The 25,263-nt window shown below is 36.8% G+C and overlaps 1 protein-coding gene across 3 annotated transcripts in view; it reads right to left on the bottom strand.

Annotated features, from left to right (window-relative positions):
- Positions 1-25,263, bottom strand: part of MCCC1 (methylcrotonyl-CoA carboxylase subunit 1) — a 63,581-nt gene that overhangs the window by 25,072 nt on the left and 13,246 nt on the right. For all 3 annotated transcript variants that reach the window (XM_057738085.1, XM_057738082.1, XM_057738083.1), the window contains exons 5-9: positions 19,635-19,756; positions 19,067-19,214; positions 18,857-18,978; positions 12,200-12,311; positions 9,563-9,644 (exon numbers count right to left, since the gene is read on the bottom strand). In XM_057738085.1, the coding sequence (XP_057594068.1) occupies positions 9,563-9,644; positions 12,200-12,311; positions 18,857-18,978; positions 19,067-19,214; positions 19,635-19,756 (586 nt within the window). The remainder of the gene's footprint in view (positions 1-9,562; positions 9,645-12,199; positions 12,312-18,856; positions 18,979-19,066; positions 19,215-19,634; positions 19,757-25,263) is intronic.

Raw genomic sequence — 25,263 nt, forward strand, 5'->3', positions numbered from 1 at the left:
TGCTCAGTGTGGACAGTTCTGAGAGTTAAAAACCCCAGGGGGAGGACCTCCCTGGTGGTCCAGTGGTTGAGAATTCGCCTCCCAATGCAGGGGATGCAGGTTCAATCCCTGGTCGGGGAACTAAGATCTCACATGCCACGGGGCAACTAAGCCCATGTGTCGCAGCTACTGAGCACATGGGCCACAACTATACAGAAGCCTGTGTGCCACAACAAGGAGCCCATACCCCACAGCAGAGGATCCTGCATGCCACAACAAAGATCCTGCATGCCACAACAAAGATCCTGCATACTGTAACTAAGACCTAATGCAGCCAAAAATAAAATAAATAAATAATAAATAAATAAATAAATAAATATTAAACAAACAAACCTCAGGGAGACCAAATTATAGTGAGCTCCCAACAATTTTACCTCCAGAAGCTCTACCAGGTCCTAACAGAACACTGCAGAAAAAAAATCCCCTGAGTTTCTCGCAGTAGGAGGGGAAAAGGAACCATTTGAAGTATGCCAAAGTTCTGTTCTTCTAAACAAGATCTGTCCTTAACAGAAACAATTTTATCAGAGCCTAAACTACTGGAATTTTATCAGAGCCTAATTAATGTAACTGGGGGAAGAGAAATACACAACTCCAGACATTCTGTCCCACATAAGGGAATAAATAAAAAATGAAGTGAGAAGCACTGGTGAAGTTGACATTTCAGAGCACAAACTCAGCAAAAGACTCAGACCTAATCATGGGACTACAGAACACCTCTCCTTCCCCATACCTAACCCTAACATTACTAAAGACCTATTTACCACAGTTCCTTTTACCTGGCACATCAACATCTGGCTATCAAGAAAAAATTACATGGCATGCTAAGAGGCAAAAAACACAGTTTAGAGAGACTGAAAAAGTATCAGAACCAGACTCAGATATGACAGGAATGCTAGAATTATCAGACCAAGAACTTAAAAACCCTCTGATTAATATGCTAAGGGTTTTAAGGGAGAAAGTACACAACATGTAAGAACAGTTAGATAATGTGAGTAGACATGGAAATTTTAAGAGAAAAAAAAATGCTAGAGATGAAATACACCATAACAGAAATGAAGAATGCCTTTGATGGACTCATAAGTAGACTGGATGCAGTCAAGGAAAGAATCTCTGAACTTGAGGATATGACAACAGAAACTTCCAAAATTAAAATTAAAGAGAAAAAAGACTGGGAAAAAAAAAAAAAAAAACAGAAGAGAATATCCAAGAACTGTGGAGAACTAGAAAAGGTGTAACATATGAATAATGGGAGTACCAGAAGATGAATAAAGAAAGGAACAGAAGCAGTATTTGAAGCAATAGTGACCAAAAATTTCCCCAAATTAATGTTGGATACCAAACTACTGATCCAGGGAGCTCAGAGAACTCAAAGCAGGATACATGCCAGAAAAACTACACCTAGGCAAACTATACCTACTATATCATTTTCAAAGTACAGAAAACCAAAAATTCTGAAAGAACCCAAGGGAAAAAAAACACCTTACCTACAAAGGAGAAAAGATAAGAATTACATCTGACTTCTTGGAAACCATGCAAGCAAGAACAGCAGAGTGAACTATTTAAAAGTGTCGATTAAAAAGACTGTCAACCCAGAATTCTGTACTTTAAGTTATCCTCCCAAAGTGAAGGAAAAATAGAGATTATCTCACATAAACAAAAATTGAGAGGATTTATTGGCAGTAGACTTGCCCTGAAAGAAATGTTAAAAGAAGTTCTTCAGAGAGAAGGAAATGATATAGGGTCAATATTCCAAGGCATAACAATCTTTAATGTGTATGCATCTAACAACAAGGTGTCAAAATACAAGTAAAAATTGAGAACTGCAAGAATAAATAGATGAATCCACTAATCAGTTGGAGACTTTATTTATTTATTTATTTATTTTTTGCCCACTTTTTTAATTTTTAATTTTTTATTTTTTGGGGGTACACCAGGTTCAATCATCTGTTTTTATACACATATCCCCATATTCCCTCCCTTCCTTGACTCCCCCCACCTCGAGTCCCCCCCACCCTCCCCGCCCCAGTCCTCTAAGGCATCTTCCATCCTCGAGTTGGGCTCCCTTTGTTATACAACAACTTCCCACTGACTATTTTACAGTTGGTAGTATATATATGTCTGTGCTACTCTCTCGCTTCTTCTCAGTTTCCCCTTCACCCCCCGCCCCCTCCCATACCTCGAGTTCTCCAGTCCATTCTCTGTATCTGCTTCCTTGTTCTTGTCACTGAGTTCATCAGTACCATTTTTAGATTCCGTATATGTGAGTTAGCATACAATATTTGTCCTTCTCTTTCTGACTTACTTCACTATGTATGACAGACTGTAGTTCTATCCACCTCATTACATATAGCTCCATCTCATCCCTTTTTATTGCTGAGTAATATTCCATTGTATATATATGCCACATCTTCTGTATCCATTCATTTGTTGATGGGCATTTAGGTTGCTTCCATGTCCTGGCTATTGTAAATAGTGCTGCAATAAACATGATGGTACAAGTTTCTTTTGGGATTATGGTTTTCTTTGGGTATATGCCCAGGAGTGGGATGACTGGATCATATGGTAGTTCTATTTGTAGTTTTTTAAGGAATCTCCAAATTGTTTTCCATAGTGGCTGTACCAACTTACAGTCCCACCAACAGTGCAGGAGAGTTCCCTTTTCTCCACACCCTCTCCAACATTTGTGGTTTCCAGACTTTGTGATGATGGCCATTCTGACTGGTGTGAGGTGATACCTCATTGTGGCTTTGACTTGCATTTCTCTGATGATTAGTGATGTTGAGCATCTTTTCATGTGTGTGTTGGCCATCTGTATGTCTTCTTTGGAGAAATGTCTATTTAGGTCTTCTGCCCATTTGTGGATTGGGTTATTTGCTTTTTTGGTATGAAGCTGCATGAGCTGCCTGTAAATTTTGGAGGTTAATCCTTTGTCCGTTGTTTCATAGGCAACTCTTTTTTCCCATTCTGAGGGTTGCCTTTTAGTCTTGTTTATGGTTTCTTTCACTGTGCAAAAGCTTTTAAGTTTCATGAGGTCCCATTTGTTTATTCTTGATTTGATTTCCATGATTCTAGGAGGTGGGTCAAAAAGGATCTTGCTTTGATGGATGTCATAGAGTGTTCTGCCTATGTTTTCCTCTAGGAGTTTTATAGTGTCTGGCCTTACATGTAGGTCTTTAATCCATTTGGAGTTTATTTTTGTGTATGGGGTTAGGAAGTGTTCTAATTTCATTCTTTTACATGCTGCTGTCCAGTTTTCCCAGCACCACTTATTGAAGAGGCTGTCGTTTTTCCATTGTATACTCGTGCCTCCTTTGTCAAAGATAAGGTACCCATATGTGTTTGGGCTTACTTCTGAGTTCTCTAATCTATTCCATTGATCTTCCTTTCTATTTTTGTGCCAGTACCATACTGTCTTGATCACTATGGCCTTGTAGTATAGTTTGAAGTCAGGAAGCCTGATTCCACCAACTCCATTTTTCCTTCTCAAGATTGCTTTGGCTATTCGGGGTCTTTTGCGTTTCCATACAAATCCTAAGATTTCTTGCTCTAGTTCTGTGAAAAATGCCATTGGGAATTTGATGGGGATTGCATTGAATCTGTAAATTGCTTTGGGTAGTACAGACATTTTCATGATGTTGAGTCTTCCAATACAGGAACGTGGTATGTCTCTCCATCTGTTTGTGTCATCTTTGATTTCTTTCAGCAATGTCTTAAAGTTTTCTGCATACAGATCTTTTGCCTCCTTAGGCAGGTTTATTCCTAGGTATTTTATTCTTTCTGTTGCAATGGTGAATGGGAGAGTTTCCTTAATTTCTCTTTTCTGCTCTTCCGTTGTTCGTGTATAGGAATGCAAGAGATTTCTGTGCATTAATTTTGTATCCTGCTACTTTACTAAACTCATCAATTAGTGCTAGCAGTTTTCTGGTAGAGTCTTTAGGGTTTTCTATATATAATATCATGTCATCTGCAAAGAGTGACAATTTTACTTCTTCTTTTCCAATGTGGATTCCTTTGATTTCTTTTTCTTCTCTGATTGCTGTGGCTAAAACTTCCAAAACTATGTTGAATAATAGTGGTGAGAGTGGACACCCTTGTCTTGTTCCTGTACTTAGAGGGAATTCTTCCAGTTTTTCCCCATTGAGAACGATGTTGGCTGTTGATTTGTCATATATGGCTTTTATTATGTTGAGGTAATTTCCTTCTATGCCCATTTTCTGGAGAGCTTTTATCATAAATGGATGTTGAACTTTGTCAAAAGCTTTTTCTGCATCTATTGAAATGATCATATGGTTTTTATCCTTCAATTTGTTGATATGATGTATCACGTTGATTGATTTGCGTATATTGGAGAATCCTTGCATCCCAGGGATAAACCCCACTTGATCATGGTGTATGATTTTTTTAATGTGCTGTTGGAGTCTGTTAGCTAGTATTTTGTTGAGGATGTTTGCATTTATATTCATCAGTGATATTGGTCTGTAGTTTTCTTTTTTTGTGACATCTTTGCCTGGTTTTGGTATCAGGGTGATGGTAGCCTCGTAGAATGAGTTTGGGAGTGCTCCGCCTTCTGCAATATTTTGGAAGAGTTTGAGAAGGACAGGTGTTAACTCTTCTCAAAATGTTTGATAGAATTCACCCATGAACCCATCTGGTCCTGGGTTTTTGTGTGTTGGGAGATTTTTAATCACTGCCTCAATTTCCGTACTTGTGATTGGTCTGTTCATGGTCTCTATTTCTTCCTGGTTCAGTCTTGGAAGGTTGTATTTTTCTAAGAATGTATCCATTTCTAGTTGGAGACTTTAATAACCCTCTATCAGAAATAGACAAACCCTGCAGGCAGGATATTAGCAAGGACATGGCAGAACTCAACAGCACCATCAATAAAATGGATATAATTGACATCTATAGACTACTTAATCCAACAATAGCAGATTACATATTATCATACTCGCATGGAATATTCACCATGACAGATCACATTCAGGGCCATAAAAAAGACCTTAACAAATTTAAAAGAATGATATACAATGTCTGCTTTCAGACCACAATTAAACTAAAAATCAATAGCTGAATTAGAAATCATAACAGAAAGATAGATGGAAAAAAAATACCCAAATACTTGCAGATTAAGCAGCTAACTTCTAAATGACAGATGGGTCAAAGGAGAAATCTCAAAAGAAATCTAAAAATATTTTAAACTAGGGATACAACTTTTCAAAATTTGTGGGATGCATAGAAAGCAGTGTCTAGAGGGTAATTTATAGCATTGAATCCACATATTTGAGGAGAAGAGAGATCTAAAATGAATCTAAGCTTCTATTTTAGGAAACTAGAAAAGGAAAAGCAAATTAATTCTAAAATAAACAGAAGAAAAGAAATAATAGAGTAGAAATTCATGAAATTGAAAACAGAAAAGAGAGAAAAAAATCAACAAACCAAAAGTTGGCTCTTTGAAAAGATCAATAAAAATGAAAACCCTCTAGGCAGGCTAAGAAAAAAGAGGACAGAAATGACTAATATCAGAAATGAAGGAAGGAACATCACTATGGATCTTATGAACATTAAAAGGATAATAAAGGGATATTATTAGCAGCATAATGCTCACAAATTTAATAATCTACATGAAATGGGCCAATTCCTTGAAAGACACATTATGCCAAAACTTACACAAGAAAAAACAGACAATCTGAATAGGCCTACATCTATTAAAGACATTAAAATAATCATTAATAATCTTGAAAATAGAAAGCAGCAAGCCCCAGGTCAGTTCACTGGTAAATACTACCAAATGCTGAAGGTAGAATTTATACCAATTTTCTACAATCTCTTCTAGAAGACAGAATTTTTCCTAACTCATTCTATGAAGCCAGCATTACCTTTATACAGAAACCAAAGACATCACAAGAAAACTACAGACCAATATCTCTCAAGGACATTGATGAAATAATCCTCAAGAAAATATTAGCAAATCAAATCCAACAACATATAAAAATCCCACCATTACCAGGTAGAATTTATCCCAGGTATACAAGGCTGGTTAAACATTTATAAATCAATTAATGTAATCCATCACATCAACAGGCTAAAGAAAAACCACGTGATCATATCGATAAATGCAGAAAAAGCATTTGATGAAATCTAATATCCAATTATAATAAAAACTCTCAACAAACAAGGAATAGAGGGGAACTTCCTCAACTTGATAAAGAAGATTTTAGAAAAACTATAGCTAGCATCATACCTAATGGTGAGAAACGAGAAGCCTTCTCACCAAGATCAGAAACAAGGCAAAGATGTCCACTCTCTCCACTTCTTTTCAACTTCATACTGGAAGTCCTATTTAATGCAATAAGATAAGAAAAGGAAATAAATGGTATACAGATTGGGAAAGGAGAAATAAAACTGTTGACAGATGACTTGATCATCTTTATAAAAAGTTCAAAAAAGCTGACCAAAAAGCCCTCCTGGAACTAATAAGTGACCATATCAAGGTTGCAGGATGCAAGGCTAACATACAAAAGTCAATTGTTTTCCTATATACCAGCAAACAAGTTGAATTTGAAAGTAAAAACACAAAACCATTTACATTAGCACCCACCCCCCATGAAATACGTATAAATCTTAACAAAATATGTATAAGATCTATAGGGAAACAATAAAATTCTGATAAAAGAAGTCAAAGAAGAACTAAATAAATGAAGAGATATTCCATGTTCATGGATAGGAAGACTCAACATTGTCAAGATGTCAGTTCTTCTCAACTTGTTATATAGAGTCAATGCAACCTCAATCAAAACCCTAGCAAGTTACTTTGCGGATATCAAAAAATTGACTCTAATGGTTATATGGAGAGGCAAAAGACCCAGAATAACCAACTCAATATGACAAAATGATAAAATTGGAAGACTGACACTATCTGAGTTCAAGACTTACTATAAAGCTACAGTAACCAAAACAGTGAAGTACTGGTGAAAGAACAAATAGATCAGTGGAACAGAATAAAGAGCCCAGAAATAGACCCACATAAATACAGACAACTGATCTTGACAAAGGAGCAAAGGCAATAGAGTGGAGAAAAGCCAGTGTTTTCAAGAAATGGAGCCAGTATAGCCACTATGGAGAAGAGTATGGAGGTGCCTTAAAAAACTAAAAATGTAATTACCATATGACCCAGCAATCCCACTATGGGACATATACCCAAAGAAAACTATAATTCAAAAAGACACATGCACCCCAATCTTCAATGCAGCACTATTTACAACAGCCAGGTCATGGAAGCAACCTAAATGCTCATCAACATGAATGGATAAAGAAGATGTGGTACATATATACCATAGAATATTACTCAGCCATAAAAAAAGAACAAAATTAGGACATTTTTAGAGACATGGATGGACCTAGAGACTGTCATACAGAGTGAAGTGAGTCAGAAAGAGAAAAACAAATATCGTATATTAACGAATATATGTGGAATCTAGAAAAATGGTACAGATTAACTGGTTTGCAAGGCAGAAATAGAGACACAGATGTAGAAAACAAACATACGGATAGCAAGGAGAGAAAGCGGGGGTGGGTGGGGGGGATGAACTGGGAGATTGGGATTGGCATATATACATTACTAATAAGAAAAAAAGATATCAAATTGTACACTTTAAATATATGCAATTTATTGTATGTCAAAAAAAAAAAATGGTGCTGAAACAACTGGACATCTACATGCAAATAGAAAGAGAAAAGAAAAAAGAAAAGAAAAGAAAAAGAATCTTGAAGCAGACCTTAGAAAAATTAACTAAAATGGATCGAAGACCTAAATGTAAAACACAAAACCATAAAACTCCTAGAAGAAAACACAGGAAAAAACCTAGCTGACCTTGAGCATGGTGATGTCCTTTTAGATACAAGAGCAAAGGCATGATCCATCAAAGAAATAACTGATAAACTGGACTTCACTAAAACTAAAAACTTCTGCTCTGCAAAAGACAATGTCAAGAGAATGAAAAAACTAGCCATAGACTGAGAGAAAATATTTGCAAAAGGTACAGCTGATAAAGGACTGTTATCTAAAAAATATAAAGAACACTTAAAGCTGAACAATAAGAAAGCAAACAACCCAGTTAAAAAATGGGCAAAAGACCTGAAGAGACACCTCACCAAAGAAGACATATAGATGGCAAGTACACATTAGAAGATGCTCCACATCATATGTCATCAGGGAAATGCAAATTAAAACAGTGAGATATCACTACACACCTATTAGAATGGCCATAATATGGAACACTGACAATACCAAATGCTGGTGAGGATGTGGAGCAACAGAAACTCTCATACACTGCTGAGAGTTTGGTAGAGCCACTTCCAAACAGTTTGGCACTTTCTTACAAAACTAAACATACTCTTACCATGTGATCCAGCAATCATACTTCTTGGTATATACCCAAATGAATTGAAACTATGTCCACATAAAACCCTGTATAGAGATTATAGTAGCTTTATTTATGATTACCAAACTTGGAAGAAACCAAGATGTCTTTCAAAAGGTGAGAAAATAAGTAAACTGTGGTACATCCAGACAATGGAATATATTTCAACACTAAACAGAAATGAGCTATCAAGCCATGAAAAGATATGGAGGAAACTTAAATGCATATTAGTAAGTGAAAGGAGCCAATGTGAAAAGGCTACATACTGTAAGATTCCAACTATATAACATTTTGGAAAAGATAAAACTATGGAGGCAATAAAAAGATCAGTGGCTGTCAGAGGTTGGAGGCAGGGAGGATTGAAGGGCCTATTTAAGGTACTGAAACTGTTCTGTAAGATACTACAATGGTGGATACATGTTGGACACATTATTATATATTTGTCCAAATTCACAGGATGTACAACATCAAAAGTTAACCCTAATGTAAACTATGGATTCTGGGTGATAATGAAGGGTCCACGCAGGTTCATCAATTGTGACCAAAGTATTGTTCTGGTGCAGGATGTTGACAGCGGGGGAGACAGTGCGGAGGGACAGGGGCATGGGAACTTTCTGTACATGCTGCTCTATTCTGCTGTGAACCTAAAACTACTCTAAAAAATTGAAGTTTACTAATTTTAAAAAATGTAAAAAAATCACTTCAGTGATTTTATTTTAAAATAGGATAGAAAATATCAAATAGCATTAAACATAACTAAGGTAAGTATTGTTTACTGATTTGCCCCCAAATATACATGTATATAAACACAAACACTTATGTTTACATACTGGGTCTCAATGTAAAATGTATTTTATTTTTGGCCACACCCCACAGCATGCAGGGTCAGTTCCCCCACCAGGGATGGAACCCATGGCCCCTGTGGTGTAAGGGTAGAGTCCTAACCACTGGACCACCAGGGAACTCTCCTGAAATGTATTTATTAATGTGGACATAGTCAAAAAACTTTGAAAGCCAGTGATTTAAAAGCTATATGTTTCATTTGCCTTTTGAAACAGAAATGACTTTTCCTCTTCCTTTATTAGAAGCAAATCTTAACATACCTGCACCAACATAATTTACAGCTTTAACAGCTTTGACTGCAGCTTCTCCGAGCTTTTTTCTTACTTCAGGTTTAATACCAGGCTATGAAAAAGTATTTGAAATAAACTTCCATTAGTACTTTGTCCTACTAGAAATTTCCATTAAGATTTAATGTTACATTTCCATTTATCAAATATTGCACATATGGATAGATATCTAATATTATCCATTCCATCATGAAATACTGTCTTATACCACAGTTCAACTGTCCCCATACCAAAGTTTAATGATTATGTTTGTAATTTCTATGAATTAAAGATATTACTTAACACAATGACATATCTCTGTCCCTAGTACCTTCGAAATAACTTTCATGACCATATGTCCACTTAAAATTACATGTATCACTTGAAAACTGTGACCAGTCTGTTTCAAGATGATAAAGCAATCGGGATCATGTGCCCAATAATTATCTTAGAATAATGGTAAACCTTGAGACTGCAAGTTAATAAGAAAGGTTCATAAAAAGAAATGTACATCAATAAGTAGGCAAAATGACGTTAAATGGTGCTCTACAGATTTTTATTTATGCAATTGCTGCTTGAAAATAAGGCTTGGGACTTCCTAGGTGGCGCAGTGGTTTAGAATCTGCCTGCTAATGCAAGGGACATGGGTTTGATCTCTGCTCCAGGAAGATCCCATATGCCACAGAGCAACTATGCCTGTGTGCCACAACTATTGAGCCTGTGCTCTAGAGCCCATGTGCTGCAACTACTGAAGCTCATGCACCTAGAGCCCATGCTCTACAACAAGAGAAGCAACAGCAATGTGGAGCCCGTGTACCACAATGAAGAGTAGCCCCCTCACTCGCTGCAACTAGAGAAAGCCTGTGTGCAACAAGGTAGACCCAACCCAGCCAATAAATAAATAAATAAATAAATAAATAAATAAATAAATATAAAAAGGCTTTATTGAAATTATTGCTGACATTTACTTCAGACAGTGTAATATACTCTGCAACAGAAGTTAAATTTTGAATACAGTATGAGAACAACAAACTGATTAACCAGAAAACTTAGATTCTCATCTTTTAGAAACACATACTGAAAAAAAAACCATGTATGTAACTTTGGAAAAGAAAGAGGCCTATGGCATAGCAGGTCCAAAGAAATGTAGGTAACCCTAGGAGTAGGCCTTGACCCAGATAACAACCTTAGCCAATCAAGAGGCAGGCTCAAAGAGATGTAAACAAGTCTAAGGGGGCAAAAGTTGCCAAATAAGAGCAAATGTCCCCCTGTACAATATAACCTTTAAGTTGGGAAGATGACTAATATATTTTAGGAACATCTGAAACAGCAGTTAAAGAATCTTCTTCATAAAAAAATACATTCAATTAACAAGACCATTCTGTTCCTCAAACGTGATAGTTAGTAACAATTTAAAATCTGCATGGAAAGAAGACATACAGATGGCCAACAAACACATGAAAAGATGCTCAACATCACTAATCATCAGAGAAATGCAAGTCAAAGCCACAATGAGGTATCACCTCACACCAGTCAGAATGGCCATCATCACAAAGTCTGGAAACCACAAATGTTGGAGAGGGTGTGGAGAAAAGGGAACTCTCCTGCACTGTTGGTGGGACTGTAAGTTGGTACAGCCACTATGGAAAACAATTTGGAGGTTCCTTAAAAAACTACAAATAGAACTACCATATGATCCAGTAATCCCACTCCTGGGCATATACCCAAAGAAAACCATAATCCCAAAAGAAACTTGTACCATAATGTTTATTGCAGCACTCTTTACAATAGCCAGGACATGGAAGCAACCTAAATGCCCATCAACAAATGAATGGATACAGAAGATGTGGCATATATATACAATGGAATATTACTCAGCTATAAAAAGGGATGAGATGGAGCTATATGTAATGAGGTGGATAGAACTACAATCTGTCATACATAGTGAAGTAAGTCAGAAAGAGAAGGACAAATATTGTATGCTAACTCACATATACGGAATCTAAAAATGGTACTGATGAACTCAGTGACAAGAACAAGGAAGCAGATACAGAGAATGGACTGGAGAACTCGAGGTATGGGAGGGGGCGGGGGGTGAAGGGGAAACTGAGAAGAAGCGAGAGAGTAGCACAGACATATATATACTACCAACTGTAAAATAGTCAGTGGGAAGTTGTTGTATAACAAAGGGAGTCCAACTCGAGGATGGAAGATGCCATAGAGGACTGGGGCAGGGAGGGTGGGGGGGACTCGAGGTGGGGGGAGTCAAGGAAGGGAGGGAATATGGGGATATGTGTATAAAAACAGTTGATTGAACCTGGTGTACCCCCCCCAAAAAAAAAAAAAAAAATCTGCATGGAAATAGCTTCACTGTAAGTCAGATATTTGGATTAGAGCAGATTTTCCTAGATGTCATCCAGAAGGATCACTGACTTACTGTGCCCTCAGTATGGCAGCCCCAGACATCAACCCCCTCTTCATACCCAGCACCGCAGTGAGGCCGTATTACTACTGGGGAATGGTTGTTCAGCAGGACAGCAAGAAACTAGCTTCACAGGTTTCTGATGTGAAAGTCAGTGACTAAGGTTTACAATATGGAGAAGCTGACAAATTTCTTTACAAGATCCTTACCCCTGGGGCCTCTTCAATGATCTTCTGATGTCTCCTCTGTACACTACAGTCTCTTTCAAACAAGTACACAGCATTGCCATGGTGGTCACCAAACACCTGGACTTCTACATGCCTATTTAAAAACCCAATGAAAAGTTTCCATTTGTAGGATGAACGTTCAAGAAAAAAATTATATATATGAAATGAGTGAGAAATAAGAAAAGACAGAAAACACTGGACACCATATTTATGACCCCACAGTCACAAGTACAAACTGCCCAGGAAAAGACTGATAACTGACTACCTCAAAATTACAAATTATAGCCACATTTCATATACCCTCAAAAAGCCAATGAGAACATTTCTTTATGATCAGGGGATTTTTAAAAAGCAACTCTTATAGTCAGATTTCATAAACTAAGGCAGACTGAAAATGACAATGGCTCATCCACAGAAAGGTTAAGAAATAAATCTATGTGGATCATTAGTTTTTAAAGAATATACTAACATTAAATCATTTAAAAAAAAGGCACATTAATGTTGAGTGTAAAAAAATAGTGAAACTATCAGAAATCATATTAAGAGTAAATGCACGTAACACTTAAGAAAATATGGGTAACACAGATCACTGGTGAACATGAAAGCATTCTTCTCAGGAGATTCATTTTGATATGTTCACACTGTAGTTCACCTCACACATTCACCATCAAAATACAGAAATGAGTGACCAGCAAATGTTTTTTTTTTCTGTTGAGTTTCTAAAATAAAAATTGTCAAACACAGAAGAAATTTTTTAAAAACCCAGGAAGTCTTAAAAATGTACCGTTTCAGCACAATGGCTCATTTCTGTTTTTTTTTGTGTGTTCACCTCATGAAGCACTTCACCAAACCACTTGGAAGAATTTATTTTCTTCATATATCATTTCTACTGAATGTTCCATCAAAAAATTTCCCAACTCGTCCAACATATTTTTTTTAAGCTCTTTATTGGAATATAATTGCTTTTCAATGTTGTGCCTGTTTTTGCGTACAACAAAGTGAATCAGCTGTATTTATACATATATCCCCATATACCCTCCCTCCCGCGACTCCCTCCCACCCTCCCTATCCCTGCCCTCTAAGTCATCATCCATCATCGAGTTGATCTCCCTGTGTTATGCAGCAGCTTCTCACTAGCTTATCTATTTTAAACATTTGGTAGTGTATATATGTCAATGCTACTCTCACTTTGCCCCAGCTTCCCCTTCACCCCCTACCCCATGTCCTCAAGTCCGTTCTATACATCTGCATCTTTATTCCTGCCCTGTCACTGGGTTCATCAGTACCATTTTTTTAGATTCCATATATATGAGTTAGCATACGGTATTTGTATTTCTCTTTCTGGCTTAGTTTGCTCTGTATGACAGTCTCTAGGTCCATCCACCTCACTACAAATAACTCAATATCATTCCCTCTTATGGCTGAGTATATATGTGCCACATGTTCTTTATCCATTCATCTGTTGATGGGCATTTAGGTTGCTTCCATGTCCTGGCTATTGTAAACACTGCTGCATTATGGTACATGTTTCTTCTTGGATTATGGTTTCCTCTGGGTATGTGCCCAGTAGTGGATTTTCTGCATCATATGGTAGTCCTATTTTTAGTTTTTTAAGGAACCTCCAAACTGTTTTCCATAGTGGCTGTACCAATTTACATTCCCACCAACAGTGAATGAGGGTTTCCTTTTCTCTGCACCCTCTCCAGCGTTTATTGTTTCTAGATTTTTTGATGATGGCCATTCTGACTGGTGTGAGGTGATACCTCATTGTGGCTTTGACTTGCATTTCTCTAATGATTAGTGATGTTGAGCATCTTTCTTTTTTTTAGCTCTTTATTGGAATATAATTGATTTACACTGTTGTGCTTCCAACATATTCTCTTTTTTATTTTTATTTTTTTTATTTTTGGGGGGGTACACCAAGTTCAATCATCTGTTTTTATACACATATCCCCGTATTCCCTCCCTCTCTTGACTCCCCCCCACCCTCCCTCGAGTCCCCCCCACCCTCCCTGTCCCAGTCCTCTAAGGCATCTTCCATCCTCGAGTTGAACTCCCTTTGTTATACAACAACAACATATTCTCTTGATAAATAAAATCTTCTGGATTTGCCTCCTTGATCTTTCCTCCTATTTTTATTTATCCTTTAGCTACCAACACCAAACACATTCTTGCTGTTATTATTTTGAATAAACTTATCTGCAAGATCAATTAAGAATAAAAAAAAAATCAAGAGATTTTACTTTGCCTTTGTTTTTTCTTTCTCTAGCACTCTTCCTTTCTTTATAGAGATCCAAGTTTCTGTCCTGTATCATTTTCCTTCTCCCTGAAGAACTTATTTCTTGTAAGGTGAGTCTAGGGGTGACAACTTCCCTTAATTTTTGTTTGTCTGAGAAAGTCTTTATTTCTCCTTCAAGTGTGAAGGATAATTTCACTGGACACAGAATTTATAGGTTGATGTTTTTTTCTTTCAACACTTTATAAATATTTCATTCCACTCTATTCTGAAGTCTGATGTATTTCTTATCCTGTGCCTGTATAGATAAGGTAGCTTTTCTTCCTGGGCTTTATTCAAGATTTTCTTTTTGTCTTCGATTTCCTGCAGTTTGAATACGATTCAGAAATTTTTTGATATTTATCTTGCTTTTGGTATCCCCTAAGCTTCCTGGTTCTATAATTTGGTGTTTGTCATTAATTCTGGAAATATTTTGGCCATTACTACTTCAAATATTTCTCCTGCTCCCTTCTTCTCCCATTAATATTCAAATGACACACATATTACACCTTTTAAAATTGTCCCACAGTTCTCAGATATTATGTTCTGTTTGTTTTCATTATTTCTCTTTGCATTTCAATTTGGGAAGTTTCCACTGATATAAGTTCAAGGTCACCGTTTCTTTTCTCAGCTGTGTCTTGTCTACCATAAGTCCATCAAATGCATTCCTCATTTCTGGTACAATGTTTTTGATTCCTGGCATTTTCTTCTGATTTTTTTTCCTTAGTTTCCATTCCTCTGCTTACATTACCTGTATGTTCTTGCATGTTGTTTACTACTTCATTAGAGCCCTTAACGTATTAATCAGTTACTTTAAATTCTATACCAGATAATTCCAAAATTTGTGTTATATTTCAGTCTCGTTCTGATGCTTGCTTTTTCTCTTCAGACCATGCATTTCTTGCCTTTTAGCACACCCTGTAATTTTTTTTGTTAGGTGCCAAACATAATGTATCATGGAATAGGACCTGAGGTGAACAGACCTTTCATGTGAGGTTTTATGTTAGCCTGGCTAGGAGGCAGGCTGTGTTTAATGTCTGTAGTAGCTATAGGTGCCAGAGGCTTCAGTTCCCTCTAGTGTCCTTGTTTTGTTTTTTCTCCTGTTGTCTTTGGGTTTCCATAAGAACTCTTCCTTAAGCAGAGTCTGTCTTGCAACTCTTTCAGTTGTAACCTGGTTATTATACAGGAGCCCTGGTGACATGGCAGTAGGGTGTGGCAGAGGGAAAAGCATTCTATAATCTTAGGATTAAATCTCAGTCTTTCAGTGGGTCTGTGTCCCTGTGTGCTTTGGAAGTGTTTCTTAGCTTTTTTTTCATCTTCCCTTACATGAAACAGGAAGGCTAGAGTTGGCTAACTGCCCTTCCTCCAGGACAGAAAAGGCTCTGGCAAAGTTTCCCTTAGAGTGCTGCCCTTTGTTAGGGAGAACAGACTGCTCTGGACTCATTTCAAAATGGTTTCTTTTCTCCTCCTCCTGCCCCAAAATTTGAGGGAAGTTTTCTCAGATTTTCACTGTGAGAACTTGGTGGTGTTCTTGGAGGAAAAAACTTACGAAAATTTCAGGTTTCCCCTAACACTGGACCCTCACCATCAAGCTAGTCCACACTCAGCCTCTAGCAAATTGTCAAAATTCCCATGTAAGTGTTCCTTTCAGTTTATGGATCCAGCAGCTTCTGCTCTGGGTTAGCTGGTCTTCACCGTAATTTGCTGTAATCACTTGCCTGCCCAGATTTCAGGGTGGTGGTTTGCTCTGTGGCCTCAATTCGCTGATGGATCTAAAATTCACTGACTTTTATCTTGTTCAGATTTTTACTTGCTTTTTGGATGTGAGTAACAACTTCCAAGCTCTTTGCATGTTGAAGCTGAACTGTTTGTTTTTAAAATTCCAATTGTAAAACCTTACCACATCCACTGACTCTCCCTTATTCTTTAGCTGCACCAGGGAAGGAGACACTAGAGCACGAACTCAAGGTTCTGAAAGGAACATGTGGGGGCCGCACCATGAGCACAATACAGCTCTTTTCTGACTTCTCAGAAGTTATTCTGAGAAGTTGTTCTCAGCTTTTTCTTCAGCTGTTTACAAGGGAAGCTCATTGAGGATCTGTGTTCTGTTAGGATTTCTGCAGTTGTCAAATCACTCTTATTTTCCTTTTTCTGATGATCCTCTTCCGTGTTGCTTTATCTAAGTCAGAGATTCTGGAGCACAGTGTCTGAGAACCAGGAAATGCATCAAATCCCAGTCATTCCAATTCAGCCACTGCTGGCGTCTGGCTAGATAGACAGGTGCAGCTGGTTTCTAGTAGGAATGTCTTGATATTTTCTAAGAGTTTTAAAGTTTTTATTTTCCTATTTACATTTTTAATCCATCTAGAATGTACACTGAATATGAAGTGAGGAAGGAATCTGACTTTTTTTTAATCCTCTAAAATAGTACACTTTGAAGACTGTTATCTATCCCAACCTTTCAGATAAGCTCCGTAGATTTATAATACATCTTGATTTCTACTTTTCTCAGTTATCAGCACCACTTGGACAATCTTCTGGCACTCCATTAACTCAACAGATAATTATTTAACAGAATATAAAACAGTGTGATTATTATGATATTGAAATGTTATTACTAGAAAATACAGAAGAGAAATATGTAGAAATGCTCTATTAGGAGAATGAGCTTATGAGTAACTGTTTTCCATTTCTTGTATTTTCCAAGTTTGTACTGTATTCATATTACTTCTGTATTTCAAAAAATATTACTGATGCTTATCAAGAAGAAAATAATGCCAGGTAATATATATAGGAAAATAAAAAGAAAGGAACTACCAGGTCCTTGATTCCCAGGAGCTTCCCAGGTATTGAGGGAATAAATTACAATGTGAGGTAATATTTAGCTAACATTTCACAAGTAAAGAATCTACACCTTCAAAAATGTTGCAGGGAATGAGTTACAGTCACTGAAATAGCTAGCTGACTTCTCCACAATTTTAACTCACATGTATGGCAATTTAGATAGCCTATTCTTTTTTGAAAGATATTGTGGAAAGGAACTTTCAGTTTACCTTAGAACTTTCTCCATTTTTGCCATATTTATCATTAATAGGTGGCATATGCTGTGCTCTCCTAATCAACTGGCCTACTTTGAGACTGACTTTTTTTTTAACTACCACATTCTAAATGAATTTAATTTACTGTCCCATGTTCAGGGACAGTTCTAAGTTTTGTAGGACTTGGAACAAAAACAATTTGGGAGCCCACTTTAAGAAGCATACAAAATTAGGTACAGGATCTTCAAAGAGGCTCATGCAAAACAAGGGCCTGAAGCTTTAGTTCATTACCTTCAAGGTAAATCTTTATCTGGTCATGGTTCCAAAATAAATTATTCTCTATAAAGTCACTTGACTTACACAGGTTTATATACATGTGTGTGTGTGTATTTAATACAAAATCTATGAAACAAGAAACTTTTATAATCAATATCTTATTTTAAGCAATACACATGAAAATAAAATTCCTGATAATAAATTAGAAATCCACACAGTATTTGCTATAGTGGTACACAGAGAAGCAGTTTAGTGTGGTCACTTAAGAGGGTGAATTTTGCAGTCAAACTGCCTGGGTTCAAATCTCAGCTCTACCACTTCCCAGCTGGGAGACCTCAGGCAAGCCAGATGACTACCCTGTTGCTCAGTATTTTCACCTGAAAAAATGGGAATAGGGTCCCCCTAATGGGACTGTTGCAGGAATTAGATTAGAAATAGAAGGATAGCAAGATTACTACTTAGTATATGTAAAATACTTAGAACCTGGCACATGGTTAAGTGCAATATAAGGATGAGCTACTAGTAACATTTAACATATCACTTATAATTACAATTCAATTTGGGTAACTATTTCCATCTTCTGAGCATCTCAAATGATGCTTACAGAGTTCTGTAAGATAAAGCTTAACTTCTTAAAAGAATTTTTTATTTTGAAAAGACTAAATTCCATCAACAAGAAATGAATTGAATGAATTAATGACACATTAATATCATGCAACCAATAAATACCCAATAAAAAGAATGAGGTAGATCTATATTTACTGACAGGAAAAGAAGTCTATGATATAATAGCATATAATATCATGTAGGATTCTATTTACTGTTCTTCTGTATATATCTTGTATTCTGTGTGTATATATATAAATGTTTCTATTCACATAGAAAATGCCTGGAGGAATGCATAGTGCTATAAGTGGTTACATCAGGGAGTGGGACTGAGGAACTTAATATACTCATGTACTAACAGAACTTTATATTTTATATAATATGCATGTGTTTCTTTTATCATTTAATTTAAAAAATTTGAGTCAGAAAAAAAGTTGAACCCACCTTGGTGTGTTCACAAACTTCTCAATCAGAATACCATCATCATTGAAACACTTCTTAGCTTCTCTACGCGCTGATTCTAACTGCTCTTGAAATTCCTTTTCAGATCTAATGATTCTCATACCCTAAGATGGAAAGATAGTTATGACGACAACATAAGTAAAACAAATTAGACTAACTCAAAATGGAAAACACGAGCATGTGCAATCTTACTTTTCCTCCTCCACCACAGACGGCTTTAATCATGATGGGGTAACCGATTCTCCCAGCGTGCTCTTTCAGGCATTGGTCTGATTGGTCCTTGCCATGATAACCTTCCACAACAGGCACTCCAGCAGCAGCCATGATGGATTTGGATGTGCTTTAGAATAAAAAAACCTAGATGCCCCAAATCTATGAATTATTTCATACAAGAGAAACACCAAATACTGCCTAGTCTATAAAATACAAGGGAACTTTAAAAATAAAACATTCTATAGGTAAAGAAAGGACTATAGTCTGAGACAATAAATATTAATACAAATGTTAAAATATCTATTGGTTTTCCCAATCGAGTTTTCATGTGGTAGCTCATCCCACCTTGTTTTTAATCCCCCAAACTGATTAACATATTGATTAGAGACACTAATCAGTTTAACATTTTCTGTAACTCACTGTAGTGGTAAATAAATAACTTATGCCTATGATGACAAAAGGGTATAATTAACATGTCTATTACAGGTAAAACAAACCATTTCAATTAGCCTTCCTATGGCTGTACTTAAAAGATATAAACTCATACCTCTTTATACCCATGTCTCTAATTGCTGATGAAGGAGGACCTATAAAAATAATTCCTTCTTGCTTACACAGTTCGGCAAATTCCATGTTTTCTGAGAGAAAACCATATCCTGGGTGGATAGCCTAGAAAAGAGAAATGAAAGGATAAACCTTCTAGTGCTCCACTGGCAGACTGTGATGCAGGTGATGGCATCTTCCTCTGGGGAGGCCTCTCCCTATGCTGGTGATAGGTACACTATGGTCTCTATCAGAATATGTTTCCAAAGAGAGGTCTGAACTTTCATACTAAAGTTCTGAAGCCTTACCGGAACTGGAAAAATCTGCATTTCTCTTCATTATGCTAATGTACACATCAAACTTACCATTTTAACCACTTTTCAGTGTATAGTTCAGTGGCATTAAGTACATTCACAATGTTACGCAACCATTACCATCATCCATCATCCCCCCCAAAAAACCTCTATACCTATTAAATATTAATTTCCTTTTCTCTGATCACCTCTATTTTACTTTCTATCTCCATGAATCTGCCTATTCGCCGTACCTGGTAAAAGTGGAATCATACAATATATGTCCAATTGTCTCTGCCTATTTTATTTAGCATGATGTTTTGAAGTTGATCCATGTATCAGAATTTTATTCCTTTTTATGGTTGAATAATGGTCCACTGAAGGTATATGCCACATTTTGTTCATCCATTCATCTGTTGATGGACACGTGGACTGTTTCCACCTTTTGGTTACTGTGAATAACACCACTATGAACACAGGTGTGCAAGTATCTGTTTGAGCTCCTGGTTTAAATTCTTTTAGGTATATATGAAATGTCAAGAAATATTTTTGCAAGTAGGAGTAAAGGGCTTCAGAGTGGTAAGGTGAGTGGGCTGTTGTTTGTTGTCTCTGTATAAAGGCTGGCCTAGAACTGAAATCCTGTACCCAGAAGCTGAAAAGAGTCCCCTAGCACAATACTAACTCATTTAGCTTCAGGTCACCTTTCCAGGAAAAAGACTAAGAAGTAAACAAAAAGTCATATAGTATTAAAGTCTATATATACTTCAGTGAAAAAGGACCCCCTCAGATTTTAACCTAATCCTTTGCAAATTTATTTTAATTGCCTTTCTAGCCCACAGAAGAAGAAAATCAGTAATTGAATGACAGCAAGATTTCTAAGAGAAACATGCTGACAGTGAAAAGGGAAGAAATGGAGGACAGCAAAAAGGCTTAAATGGTTTAGGGAGGAATAAGGCCACTCTCCAGCTTCAATAGTTCTGAGGGCATTTTTGTTCTTTTAAAATAATAATTATGTATAATTATAACCAAAAGAATGTAAAAAGAAAAAATCTTATCCAACCCTATTTCAAAATAGTTATGTCCAAAGAACATTTCAAAACAAAAGGCGTAAACTTCAGATGTCTGGGGAACTCATGTGAATAAAAAAACTCACATCTTAGTGACAGCAAACAGCAAAATGCTAGACACTGAATAAAATGCTAAATAATCACATTTTGATGTCAGCTTGGAGTTTTGTTCCTTTTAAACTAAAGTTCAATTTTAGTCATTTTACATGAAATGTCAAATATTATTTATGTTAGGCAAAGTAAAACAGGTCTATATCCTAGTCCTCCCTTGTTTTTTTTTTTTTTTTTTTTTTTTTGGCACACAGGCTTAGTTGCTCCGTGGCATGTGGAATCTTCCTGGAGCAGGGATCGAACCCATGTCCTCTGCATTGGCAGGCGGATTCTTAACCACTGCGCCACCTAGGAAGCCCCCTCCCTTGTTTTTTAACAGCTTTTTTAAAGGTATGATTTACAATACATAACATTCACCCATTTACAGTTTGATGAATATAGCAAATTTATACAACTGTGCTAACTTGACTATAACTGCAATCCAGTTTTAGAACACTTCTACCAGAAGTTCCTATGTGCCCATGTGTATAAATGATTAATACTTGCTCACAGAACCAGGTAACTACTGATCTGTTTTCTCTCTCTATAATTTTGCCTCTTTTAGAAGTCTCACATAATGGAACCATATAGTCCATAGTCTTACAAGTCTGGCTTCTTAAACTTAGCATAAGTTTTCGTGGTTCACCCACACACGAAAAAATGAAATACTGATGCATGCCACAACATGGATGAATATACCACATTTGATTACAGACTGCATGGCTATATCACATTTCGCTTTTTATTAATTTGGATTTTTCCCAGTTTTTGGCTATTTTGAGTAATGCTGTTATAAACACGCATGTACAAGTCTTTTTAATTTTTCTCAGCAATGTTTTATAATTTTCAGTACATAGGTCTCCAACTGCTTTTCCTAACTTTATTACTAAGTATTTGATTTTCACTGATGTTATTGCAAATGTAACTGTTTCCTTAATTTCAGTTTCAAAGTGTTGGTTGCCAGCCTCCCTTCTTTTGGAACAGATACTTAATTCGACAGAACCCTGATTAACTAGATAAATACTCTCCCTTCATAACTAAGAAGAAAAGCAGCTATCTCCTTGCAAAAAATAATGTTCAAACACATTATGGGAATGGCCTCAAAAAGTTTAACTTATTTCCTTTAGGGTGAACACTTTAATATATCCAAACCACAGTATCCTCAAGCATTTGAATAGATTAAAAAGGAAATCTAACACCACTACTACTATCAGCAGGCTAATTCCCTAGCCATCAGGCATGTATTTAGCTGCCAATTCACTCTGGTGGGTCACAGGATGTTCATCCCACAGTACTAACATGCCTTTAGTAGTAAAGACAGAAAACTGGTATCATCTCCTATCCTGAAATCTCCGCCAAAATAATTTCTTACATGTTTTCAGTTTGTATCTATTCTGCTCTGTGCTTGTTCAAGCATATGCACAGATCCAAAGCTGGTGGTGTTATTGGCTCTGTCTTCAGCAAAAATGAGATGTGTCCTTTCTATGGTGGAGGGGACAAGTCATACTCTTCAAATTCTTTTTTTTTTTTAATTTTTTTTTTTAATTTTTGGCTACACTTCACAGCTTGCAGGATCTTAGTTCCCTAACCAGGGATAGAACCTGGGCATTGGGCAGTGAAAGTCTGGAATCCTAACCACTGGACCACCAGGGAACTCCCTCAAATTCTTTTTTTCCCCTTTCTCTTTTTTTTCCCCCAAATTCTTATTACCAAGAATTTCCTACCCACATCTGTGATTCTTAAAACATTCTTATGGATTTCCTTTTGGTTAACCACAAAGACGACAAGTATTTAGTTAAATAACTTGCTATATTCATTAAAGTTACTTGTCAGTGATTTTGAAACGTCTCTAATAAAGTTGTTCATTCCTGATGACACATTGAAAGAAACTGGAGCACTTTTACAAAACATTCATGTTCTGGAGCTAATCCACATAACTAAGGGGATGAGTGAGGCCTGGCAAAAGCTTTTCACTGAAGAATAATATACTTTACAAACGTGCATATTATAAATATACAGCTTTTATAAACATAGTTTTCATAAGCTGAATACACCTGTGTAGACAACACTCAGCTCAAGAAACAAATAATTACTAGTGTTCCACCAGAGAGCATAAAGCTCTTCCAGGTGACTTTAGGCCCCTCCCAAGGTACCACATCAATATTCTCTTTAAAAGGCTCCTCAATGATTCTAATCTTCAGCCAGCATTTACTACTACTACCTCCTTCTCAGCCAGAGGAGGCCTGAGACAGCTGACAATCAAGGGGACTAGCCTAATGAGCACGCTTACCATTACATCTTCTAGATTCTCTCAATACAGCCATGTCACCAGGCAAATCACCAGAAATTTAGCTCATGTGTAAATTTTACTCTAGCATCTATAAAAATACCTATGTCAAAATGGCCACATTTAGAATTCTAGATGGAAACAGAAAAGACCCCAAATAGCCAAAACAATCTTGAGAAAGAAGGACGGAGCTGGAGAAATCATGCTCCCTGACTTCAGACTATACTACAAAACTACAGTAGTCAAAGCAGTATGGTACTGGCACAAAAACACACAGATCAATGAAACAGGATAGAAAGCCCAGAAAATACACACACACACACACACACACTCTTATGGTCAATCAATCTATGACAAAGTAGGCAAGAGAATATAATGGAGAAAAGACAGTCTCTTCAATAAGTAGTGGGAAAATTGGACATCTACATGTAAAAGAATAAAATTAAAACGTTCTCTATCACCATATACAAAAATAAACTCAAAATAGATTAAAGACCTAAACGTAAGACTGGATACTATAAAACTCCTAGAGGAAAACATAGACAGAACACTCTTTGACATAAATCGCAGCAATACTTTTTTTGATCCATCTCATAAGGAAAACAAAAGCAAAAATAAACAAATGGAGCCAAATTAAACTTAAAAGCTTTCCCAAAGCAAAGAAAACCACTGCCAAATCTCAAAGACAACCTACTGAATGGGAGAAAATGTTTGCAAATGATATAACTGATAAGGGATTAATATCCAATATATATAAACAGCTCATACAACTCAACATAAAAAAAAATGTGACTAAAAAATGGGCAGAAGAACTGAACAGACATTCTTTCAAAGAGGAAATGCAGATGGCCAACACGCACATGAAAAGATGCTCAACAACACTAACCATCACAGAAATGCAAATCAAAACCACGAGATATCACTTCACAATTGTCAGAATGGCTACCATCAAAAAGAATAGAAATAGGGACTCCTCTGGTGGTGCAGTGGTTAACAATCTGCCTGCCAATGCAGGGGACACGTGTTCAATTCCTGGTCCTGGAAGATCCCACATGCTGTGAAGCAACTAAGCCTGTGCACCGCAACTACTGAGCCTGCACTCTAGAACCCATGAACCACAACTACTGTGCTGCATGCCTCAACTACTGAAGACCGTGTGCCTAGAGCCTGTGCTCCACAATAAGAGAAGCCACTGCACTAAGAAGCCCGCACACCACGATGAAGAGTAGCTCCTGCTCGCCGCAACTAGAGAAAACCTGGGCACAGCAACAAAGACCCAACTCGGCCAAAATAAATTAAAAAGAAAAAAAGAATAAAAAGAACAGAAATAACAAATGTTGGTGAGGATATGGAGAAAAGGGAACACTTCTACACTGTTGGTGGGAATGTAAATTGTCATGGCCACTGTGGAAAACAGTATGGAGGTTTCTCAAAAAACTAAAAATAGAACTACCATATGACCTGGCAATTCCACTCCTGGCTATACATCTGAAAAAAATAAAAACACTAGTTCAAAAAGATACATGCACTCCAATGTTCATAGCAGCATTATTTACTATTGCCAAGATCTGGAAGCAACCTAAGTGCCCATCAATAGATGAATGGATAAAGAAGATGTGGTATACGTACACAATGGAATACTACTCAGTCATAAAAAAGAATGAAAATTTGCTGTTTGCAGCAACATGGATGGACTTGGAGGGCATTATGCTAAGTGAAATAAGTCAAAGAAAGAAAATACTTTATGATATTACTTACACGAGGAATCTAAAGAATATAACAAACTAGTGAATACAACAAAAAAGAAGCAGGGAATTCCCTGGTGGTCCAGTGGTTAGGACTTGGTGTGCTTACTGCCAGGGGCCTGGGTTGATTCCTGGTTAGGGAACTAAGACC

This window comes from Hippopotamus amphibius, chromosome 6, assembly GCF_030028045.1.
Source record: "Hippopotamus amphibius kiboko isolate mHipAmp2 chromosome 6, mHipAmp2.hap2, whole genome shotgun sequence".
NCBI classification, from domain to species: Eukaryota; Metazoa; Chordata; class Mammalia; order Artiodactyla; family Hippopotamidae; genus Hippopotamus; species Hippopotamus amphibius.